The following is a 10,664-nucleotide window of genomic DNA, read 5'->3' as shown; positions in this document are numbered from 1 at the left end:
AGAAATGAAAAGCTATTTTTGGAGTGTCTAAAATCAAGGCATTTTGTAAGTTTTTTACATTTTTTCGGATGGTTACTTTTGGGAAAACAGTAAATTTGTAGGATTCTACCCTGTTTTTCGTGTGCCCAACTTTTAGTGGCCTACACATATTTGGGAACTTTTGGGGTGGATAAAAATTCATGATTTTTGAGAGGTTTTAGGCCCTATTCGGTTGTTTGCTTTTGGACAAACAGCTAAATTTGTAAAATTTTGCCTTGATTTTTAAGACGCCAAATGTTCTGGCCCAGAAGTAACATTCTATACTCTACTATCCGCTGATATTTGCCCAATTAACTGGAATTTCGCTGATTAAACACTTCGCTTAAATAATTGCAAGACTTTAGATAATTTGAAATTTAAAGTTTCATTATAATTGCGTAATTAAGTCGCATTCAAATAAAACAATGAAAATAGAAGCACCGCAAACAACTTGTCGAAAGTGTTACATTGCATTAAATTAGCTTAAATTGAATTAAATTAAATTATTTCTAAAATCAGGTTTTAAAAGCCGAAATGTCGTAATTTCTCGTAAATCCTTTTAATTAAAATTGATTAATTAATTAAGATTAAGTCACTGATTTTTTTATTAGTTTATTAGTTTATGAGTTTAAAGTAATGCATAAAAATCATATTTTCGTTGTAAAACATTTTTCAAAAAAATCCTCGAACAGGCCGATTTTTTTTTTAAAAATATTACATTCTGACATCACTGTAACATTTGCGACGTCACTAGTTTTACGACATTTTTGTTTACTGTTTTTGATGTAGTACACTTTTTTATCTTTCTGATAAGTACAAAAAAAATGAAAAATAAATTTAGAAAATATTTTAAAAAAGTACTCTGTTTGTGACTTTGCTCTATTTTAAAAAGGTTGACTGTTTTTTGAAAAATTACTGGAAAAATTATAATAAAAATATTAATTGTTTGCTCAGTATATCGAGTTTTCCAAAGTAAGTGACAATTAAATTTAATTGAGACAACAAAGAATTTGGTTATTAATTAAATTACTAATTAAACTATAATTTCAAATAGGTTGGGGAAGACAAATTAATCGCTAATTACAATTTTATTACAATTAAATATAAGCTACTCAACGAAAAATATTCTTTAAAATGCTTTTTTTGTTCCTAGAGACAATTTTTTACGTATAGTTCTTCTTTTTTTTCTTCTTAGAAAGTCGGTGTTCTGGCTTCGAGTCCATTTCACCAGACGTATAGTTTTTACGCAAAATATTGTTTGTTTCAGAGTCAGAAATAATAAAAAAAAATATTTTTTAGCAAATCAAAAAAGTTCTTCTTTTTTTTTCTTCTTTTTAATTGGGGTTGGTGTTCTGGCTTCGAGTCCATTTCACCAGACGTATAGTTTTTACGCAAAGCATTGTTTGTTTCAGAGTCAGAAATAATTAAAAAAAATATTTTTTAGCAAATCAAAAAAGTTCTTCTTTTTTTTTTTCTTTTTAATTGGGGTTGGTGTTCTGGCTTCGAGTCCATTTCACCAGACGTATAGTTTTTACGCAAAGCATTGTTTGTTTTTTTCAAAGTCAGAAATAATTAAAAGAAATATTTTTTAGCAAATCAAAAAAGTTCTTCTTTTTTTTCTTCTTTTTAATTGGGGTTGGTGTTCTGGCTTCGAGTCCATTTCACCAGACGTATAATTTTTACGCAAAGCATTGTTTGTTTCAGAGTCAGAAATAATTAAAAGAAATATTTATTAGCAAATCAAAAAAGTTCTTCTTTTTTTTCTTCTTTTTAATTGGGGTTGGTGTTCTGGCTTCGAGTCCATTTCACCAGACGTATAGTTTTTACGCAAAGCATTGTTTGTTTCAGAGTCAGAAATAATTAACAGAAATATTTTTTAGCAAATCAAAAAAGTTCTTCTTTTTTTTCTTTTTTTTAATTGGGGTTGGTGTTCTGGCTTCGAGTCCATTTCATCAGACGTATAGTTTTTACGCAAAGCATTGTTTGTTTCAGAGTCAGAAATAATTAACAGAAATATTTTTTAGCAAATCAAAAAAGTTCTTCTTTTTTTTCTTCTTTTTAATTGGGGTTAGTGTTCTGGTTTCGAGTCCATTTCACCAGACGTATAGTTTTTACGCAAAGCATTGTTTGTTTTTTTCAAAGTCAGAAATAATTAAAAGAAATATTTTTTAGCAAATCAAAAAAGTTCTTCTTTTTTTTCTTCTTTTTAATTGGGGTTGGTGTTCTGGCTTCGAGTCCATTTCACCAGACGTATAGTTTTTACGCAAAGCATTGTTTGTTTCAGAGTCAGAAATAATTAAAAGAAATATTTTTTAGCAAATCAAAAAAGTTCTTTTTTTTTCTTCTTTTTAATTGGGGTTGGTGTTCTGGCTTTGAGTCCATTTCACCACACGTATAGTTTTTACGCAAAGCATTGTTTGTTTCAGAGTCAGAAATAATTAAAAGAAATATTTATTAGCAAATCAAAAAAGTTCTTCTTTTTTTTCTTCTTTTTAATTGGGGTTGGTGTTCTGGCTTCGAGTCCATTTCACCAGACGTATAGTTTTTACGCAAAGCATTGTTTGTTTCAGAGTCAGAAATAATTAAAAGAAATATTTATTAGCAAATCAAAAAAGTTCTTCTTTTTTTTCTTCTTTTTAATTGGGGTTGGTGTTCTGGCTTCGAGTCCATTTCACCAGACGTATAGTTTTTACGCAAAGCATTGTTTGTTTCAGAGTCAGAAATAATTAAAAGAAATATTTATTAGCAAATCAAAAAAGTTCTTCTTTTTTTTCTTCTTTTTAATTGGGGTTGGTGTTCTGGCTTCGAGTCCATTTCACCAGACGTATAGTTTTTACGCAAAGCATTATTTGTTTCAGAGTCAGAAATAATTAAAAGAAATATTTTTTAGCAAATCAAAAAAGTTCTTCTTTTTTTTCTTCTTTTTAATTGGGGTTGGTGTTCTGGCTTCGAGTCCATTTCACCAGACGTATAGTTTTTACGCAAAGCATTGTTTGTTTCAGAGTCAGAAATAATTAACAGAAATATTTTTTAGCAAATCAAAAAAGTTCTTCTTTTTTTTCTTTTTTTTAATTGGGGTTGGTGTTCTGGCTTCGAGTCCATTTCATCAGACGTATAGTTTTTACGCAAAGCATTGTTTGTTTCAGAGTCAGAAATAATTAACAGAAATATTTTTTAGCAAATCAAAAAAGTTCTTCTTTTTTTTCTTCTTTTTAATTGGGGTTAGTGTTCTGGTTTCGAGTCCATTTCACCAGACGTATAGTTTTTACGCAAAGCATTGTTTGTTTTTTTCAAAGTCAGAAATAATTAAAAGAAATATTTTTTAGCAAATCAAAAAAGTTCTTCTTTTTTTTCTTCTTTTTAATTGGGGTTGGTATTCTGGCTTCGAGTCCATTTCACCAGACGTATAGTTTTTACGCAAGGCATTATTTGTTTCAGAGTCAGAAATAATTAAAAGAAATATTTTTTAGCAAATCAAAAAAGTTCTTCTTTTTTTTCTTCTTTTTAATTGGGGTTGGTGTTCTGGCTTCGAGTCCATTTCACCAGACGTATAGTTTTTACGCAAAGCATTGTTTGTTTTTTTCAAAGTCAGAAATAATTAAAAGAAATATTTTTTAGCAAATCAAAAAAGTTCTTTTTTTTTTCTTCTTTTTAATTGGGGTTGGTGTTCTGGCTTTGAGTCCATTTCACCAGACGTATAGTTTTTACGCAAAGCATTGTTTGTTTTTTTCAAAGTCAGAAATAATTAAAAGAAATATTTTTTAGCAAATCAAAAAAGTTCTTCTTTTTTTTCTTCTTTTTAATTGGGGTTGGTGTTCTGGCTTCGAGTCCATTTCACCAGACGTATAGTTTTTACGCAAAGCATTGTTTGTTTCAGAGTCAGAAATAATTAAAAGAAATATTTTTTAGCAAATCAAAAAAGTTCTTTTTTTTTCTTCTTTTTAATTGGGGTTGGTGTTCTGGCTTTGAGTCCATTTCACCACACGTATAGTTTTTACGCAAAGCATTGTTTGTTTCAGAGTCAGAAATAATTAAAAGAAATATTTATTAGCAAATCAAAAAAGTTCTTCTTTTTTTTCTTCTTTTTAATTGGGGTTGGTGTTCTGGCTTCGAGTCCATTTCACCAGACGTATAGTTTTTACGCAAGGCATTATTTGTTTCAGAGTCAGAAATAATTAAAAGAAATATTTTTTAGCAAATCAAAAAAGTTCTTCTTTTTTTTCTTCTTTTTAATTGGGGTTGGTGTTCTGGCTTCGAGTCCATTTCACCAGACGTATAGTTTTTACGCAAAGCATTATTTGTTTCAGAGTCAGAAATAATTAAAAGAAATATTTTTTAGCAAATCAAAAAAGTTCTTCTTTTTTTTCTTCTTTTTAATTGGGGTTGGTGTTCTGGCTTCGAGTCCATTTCACCAGACGTATAGTTTTTACGCAAAGCATTGTTTGTTTCAGAGTCAGAAATAATTAACAGAAATATTTTTTAGCAAATCAAAAAAGTTCTTCTTTTTTTTCTTTTTTTTAATTGGGGTTGGTGTTCTGGCTTCGAGTCCATTTCATCAGACGTATAGTTTTTACGCAAAGCATTGTTTGTTTTTTTCAAAGTCAGAAATAATTAAAAGAAATATTTTTTAGCAAATCAAAAAAGTTCTTCTTTTTTTTCTTCTTTTTAATTGGGGTTGGTGTTCTGGCTTCGAGTCCATTTCACCAGACGTATAGTTTTTACGCAAAGCATTATTTGTTTCAGAGTCAGAAATAATTAACAGAAATATTTTTTAGCAAATCAAAAAATTTAATCAATTTCGAATAAATTAGAAAGTGCTGAAAAAATCATAAGAAATAATTTGTAAGCTGGCCATGACCAATTTTCCAAACAAACCACCATCGCATGTCAATCCCATGTCACATTTCCTTGCCTGTCAGCTCTAATCTGTCATCGTGGCTGCTTCCGAATTTGCTTTCAGCAGTTTTGCTTTCACGGGCAATCTCTACCGAGTAGGTGTCCTCCCCCTGAGTCCGCTCCTTATCCCCAGTTTCAGGAACTCCTCCGATACGTGCGAGATGAAAATTTCGGGTACAGTCCAGTGGCCTTGGAGAGCCTCCTGGGCCTAGCCAGGGCCGGCTCGGTCGAAGAGACAGCCCAGGAGATCAAAACCGCCCTCAGCTTCCCCCTCAACCCCAAGGAAATCGAGTCTGTGATCAAGAACATCTACCCCTTGCTGAAAAGCGGCAAAAGCTTCCAGTTCCTTGCAGCGAACCGCATCTACTTGCAAACGCATTACTCCATCCGGAAAGATTTCAAAACTCTGGCTGAGACATCGTACAACATCGAAGTCCAGCATTATGACGCGAAAAAAGGCCGGCAAACTGTCAACGACTGGGTGAAAAACGCCACCAAGGGGAAAATCGAGGCCGTGCTGGACGACACAGACGTCGAAACCTCCGCCAAATGCTTCCTAATCTCAGCGGTTTACTTCAAACTGAATTTCTGGAAGTTTGCCCAAAAAGAGGCGCTTTCGAGGAGGGTTTTCACCTCTATGGCCCAGAAGCCGCTCGAGGTCGAATTTATGGAAAAGACCGGACTTTACAACTACTACGAAAGCCCCGAACTCAAAGCCACGTATCTAGAAATCCCAATCGAAAACAACTTTGACTTAGTCATGATCCTCCCGAACGGAAAGGACGGACTTTCCGCCCTAGAGACCACAATTAACGACGTGTTTGTCGAGCCGAAATTCAGCCAAACTCGGGTCACAGTTGCGGTGCCTAAGCTCAATTTCGAGTTCAAACACGATCTGAAGAAAGTCTTCCAACATGTAATTCCGCACAAGTTGGCGTTCGGGGTCATATACTTTATTTTGTAGCTAGGAATGACAAGAGCGTTCACGAACGATGCCAACATGAACGGGTTTCTAGCCGAAGCCAGAGTGCTTTACATCAACCACGTGATACACAAAAGCTTGTTTTATTTTACAGATGATTCCACTGAGCAAGGCATTAGTACGGCTTGTGGCAAAATTTCGATGTTTTTCTAATATTTTGGCGCGTTTTAGAAGCAACTGCTCCGAATAAGAGAGTTGGGAGCACTTCGAAGACGTTTATAGCCGATCATCCTTTCATATTTTACGTAAAATCCAAAAATGTTATTGTTTATGCTGGAAGAGTGACGGATCCCACTTAACAAACTGTATTTTAGACTTTAGTTTAAGAAATAAGTGAGACGTTTGGAATAAAACTATTCAATGGCCGTTTTTTATGTGCAATTTTCTCGAAAACTATTAACGACAAACGACAAACATCCTAAGACCGAATCAAATACATTGAATAAATGAATGAATAAATGACCCTGTAGAGAGAAACTAAAGTATTTTAGTCCCGGAAATGCAAAAAATAGGGTATGTACCCTGGGACCAAAGTCCTTGAGTGGTTGTTACGCTCGGGCTTCGCCCTCGAGGCAAAAAACTCTACTCGTTGGATTAAATGCTGCACTTTATCTCTCAATATACAGGGTGATTTTTTTATGGCCTACATTAGAAACTTTTTAACTTGTAATATAGCTAGAGCTTTAAAATTTTGTAGACGATTCAAATGGACCATTCTGAGTTTAAATAAATTAGTTTCACATGATTTTTACACATGTATATTCCGCCGGTCATTTTGCGTTAGAAGCACTCAGTCATAAAGAAATAACTCCAAAAAATTGACCGATAATGATGTAAGTTTAGTTACAGAAACTGATTAGAATCAGTTAAGAATCAGATCAGATGAGCTTTCGGAACTACAAAAAATCGAGCCCTCACTGAATTAGGTTTTACTGATGATGCGGATAGATGGCCCTAGTGTTTTACGGGAAAAAGAAATCCTATTGGCGGATTTAAAATTTCAGATTATTGAAGAAAAACGTGGTGCTGATGCGCGGCTGACAAGTAAAAATTTCACAAACGTCAGCAAAATTTGAGTTTTATGAAATTATTGGTTTGTGAAATAAATAAATACGACACAGCAATAAAATACACCTACCTTCATATCGCTTCCACGTTGGCTACCGTTTGTAGCATTAAAAAAAATAATAATAAAAATGAAACCAAAAAAAATGTTTATTTGCATTAAATTTTGAGCAAGCCACATTCATTCATTGAAATTAAAGGCAAAATTTCGTGGCAATAAATTATTTGAGTGGTTTATTTTATTTATAGTTACTGTATTTAAAATGTGTCACTTAAAATATCACTTTTCAATACCGCATTTAAAGATTTTAATTGCAATTAAGTTTTATGAAATTATTGGTTTGTGAAATAAATAAATACGACACAGCAATAAAATACACCTACCTTCATATCGCTTCCACGTTGGCTACCGTTTGTAGCATTAAAAAAAATTAAAAACAACACCAATAAAAAATCTTTATTTGCATGAAAATTACAACAAGCGACATAATTTTACGGCTGTAAAAAACAGTCAACAATGTTATATTTAAGGATTGCTCTAATTGGTCAAATTAGTCAATAACTAATTTGTCCGGCAAGAACCACGTGGAGGTTTAGAGCATTCTTGCCAGGAAAAATGGATATAAGGATGAGGTAAACAATGATTATTTCAAATGAAGGGAATAAAGGAATTATTGGTTTGTGAAATGAAAAAATAGTACACAAAAATCAAAGCTTTTTCACTTGGCGTTAAATAAATGCTCTTACCTTTATACTGCATCTGCTACCATTTGTAGCAAAACCTAAAAAATAAATTAAAAACACAACCAACAAAAAAATTAATTTGTAGGAAAGTTACAACAAGCGACTTTAATAAATATTATACAGAATAAAGAATACACAATACGGTATAATAAATGGCACACAAGCTATTAAATCAACACATCACAAGATAAAACGCAAAAAAATGCACCTACCTTCTTATGGCTTCTGCGTTGGCTACTGTTTGTAGCAAGACATTTAAAAAATTAAAACAACACCAATAAAAATCTTTATTTGCATGAAAGTTACAACAAGCAACGTTTGTCAATATTAAACAAAATAAAAAATACACAATACGTTTCAATTTGTGGCAATTAAAATTCAAATCAAATTCAATACCTCAGTAAATAAATGCACTTACGTTCATATCGCTTCCACGTTGGCTACCGTTTGTAGCATTAAAAAAAATAATAATAATAAAAATAAAATAAAAAAAAATGTTTATTTGCATTAAATTTTGAGCAAGCCACTTTCATTCATTGAAATTAAAGGCAAAATTTCGTGGCAATAAATTATTTGAGTGTTTTATTTTATTTATAGTTACTGTATTTAAAATGCGTCACTCAAAATATCACTTTTCAATACCGCATTTAAAGATTTTAATTGCAATTAAGTGTTATGAAATTATTGGTTTGTGAAATAAATAAATACGACACAGCAATAAAATACACCTACCTTCATATCGCTTCCACGTTGGCTACCGTTTGTAGCATTAAAAAAAATTAAAAACAACACCAATAAAAAATCTTTATTTACATGAAAATTACAACAAGCGACATAATTTTACGGCTGTAAAAAACAGTCAACAATGTTATATTTAAGGATTGCTCTAATTGGTCAAATTAGTCAATAACTAATTTGTCCGGCAAGAACCACGTGGAGGTTTAGAGCATTCTTGCCAGGAAAAATGGATATAAGGATGAGGTAAACAATGATTATTTCAAATGAAGGGAATAAAGGAATTATTGGTTTGTGAAATGAAAAAATAGTACACAAAAATCAAAGCTTTTTCACTTGGCGTTAAATAAATGCTCTTACCTTTATACTGCATCTGCTACCATTTGTAGCAAAACCTAAAAAATAAATTAAAAACACAACCAACAAAAAAATTAATTTGTAGGAAAGTTACAACAAGCGACTTTAATAAATATTATACAGAATAAAGAATACACAATACGGTATAATAAATGGCACACAAGCTATTAAATCAACACATCACAAGATAAAACGCAAAAAAATGCACCTACCTTCTTATGGCTTCTGCGTTGGCTACTGTTTGTAGCAAGACATTTAAAAAATTAAAACAACACCAATAAAAATCTTTATTTGCATGAAAGTTACAACAAGCAACGTTTGTCAATATTAAACAAAATAAAAAATACACAATACGTTTCAATTTGTGGCAATTAAAATTCAAATCAAATTCAATACCTCAGTAAATAAATGCACTTACGTTCATATCGCTTCCACGTTGGCTACCGTTTGTAGCATTAAAAAAAATAATAATAATAAAAATAAAATAAAAAAAAATGTTTATTTGCATTAAATTTTGAGCAAGCCACTTTCATTCATTGAAATTAAAGGCAAAATTTCGTGGCAATAAATTATTTGAGTGTTTTATTTTATTTATAGTTACTGTATTTAAAATGCGTCACTCAAAATACGAGGATAAATTGAAAAGTCTCCGGCCTAGCCTAGATAGGATGCAAATTTGGCAGATTTTATTATGGCATTATATTCTTTCATATTTTATTAGTCGTGCCTTGGAATATCAAAAACATCGGTCAAATAATAATTATTTGCCAGTTGTTTGAATTCGATGTAGTTTGGTGTTTGTGCGCAATGGAGCAAACTGAGATTCGTGCAGTGATCAAATATTTTTTTATTAAAGGGCTATCCTCAAAGGATATAAAATCTGAACTGGACAATACATTGGGCGACTCTTCTCCTTCTTACACGACAATTAAAACTTGGGTCGCGGACTTTAAACGTGGTCGTAAAAGCACGGAAGATGCACCACGTTCAGGACGACCAAAAACCGCTACGTGCAAAGAAATTGTAGAAAAAGTCCATAAAATTGTCTTGAATGATCGCCGGTCAAAATTGGTAGAGATAGCAGAAGCTGTGGGCATTTCAACGGAGCGGGTACATTACATCCTAACTGAAGTGTTGGATATGAGAAAGTTATCTGCGCGATGGGTGCCGCGACTGCTCACACCAGAGCAAAAATTGATTAGAAAAATGATTTCTGAGGAGTGTTTGGCCCGCTTACAACACAATCCGGTGGATTTTTTACGAAGATTTATAACTGTAGATGAGACGTGGATTCACCATTATTCACCCGAAACCAAACAGCAGTCTAAACAATGGACTGCAAAGGGGGAACCCGTTCCGAAGAAAGCGAAAACACTTCGGTCGGCCGGAAAAGTCAGTATTGGGATGCTAAGGGTATTCTTTTCATAGATTATTTGGAAAAAGGAAAAACAATCAACGGCCCATATTATGCTTCCCTGCTGGACCAGCTAAAACAAAAAATCCAAGAAAAACGCCCTAGCTAGGCCGGAGACTTTTCAATTTATCCTCGTATCACTTTTCAACACCGCATTTAAAGATTTTAATTGCATTTAAGTTTTATGAAATTATTGGTTTGTGAAATAAATAAATACGACACAGCAATAAAATACACCTACCTTCATATCGCTTCCACGTTGGCCACCGTTTGTAGCATTAAAAAAAATAATAATAAAAATGAAACCAAAAAAAAATAATAATAAAAATGAAACCAAAAAAAATGTTTATTTGCATTAAATTTTGAGCAAGCCACTTTCATTCATTGAAATTAAAGGCAAAATTTCGTGGCAATAAATTATTTGAGTGTTTTATTTTATTTATAGTTACTGTA

The 10,664-nt window shown here is 32.3% G+C and overlaps 1 protein-coding gene across 1 annotated transcript; it reads left to right on the top strand.

Moving 5' to 3' along the window:
• The first annotated feature begins 552 nt into the window (after positions 1–552).
• LOC658628 (serine protease inhibitor 42Dd) lies at positions 553–6,279 on the top strand. The gene is made up of 4 exons (XM_965003.4): positions 553–557; positions 5,014–5,830; positions 5,879–6,014; positions 6,068–6,279. Exons 1-4 carry the CDS (start codon positions 553–555, stop codon positions 6,193–6,195), a joined length of 1,086 nt encoding a protein of 361 aa, XP_970096.3. The 3' UTR covers positions 6,196–6,279.
• The last annotated feature ends 4,385 nt before the right edge of the window (positions 6,280–10,664 follow it).

This window comes from Tribolium castaneum, chromosome 6 (assembly GCF_031307605.1).
Source record: "Tribolium castaneum strain GA2 chromosome 6, icTriCast1.1, whole genome shotgun sequence".
NCBI classification, from domain to species: Eukaryota; Metazoa; Arthropoda; class Insecta; order Coleoptera; family Tenebrionidae; genus Tribolium; species Tribolium castaneum.
The sequence above is the reverse complement of the archived record's forward strand: the minus strand, read 5'-3'. Positions and strand labels throughout refer to the sequence as shown.

Coding starts and splice junctions, on each gene's coding strand:
- LOC658628 (XM_965003.4), top strand. Junction 5,831..5,878: donor TGAAGAAAGTCTTCCAACAT/GTAATTCCGCAC, acceptor TTTATTTTGTAG/CTAGGAATGACAAGAGCGTT. Junction 6,015..6,067: donor TTCCACTGAGCAAGGCATTA/GTACGGCTTGTG, acceptor GGCGCGTTTTAG/AAGCAACTGCTCCGAATAAG.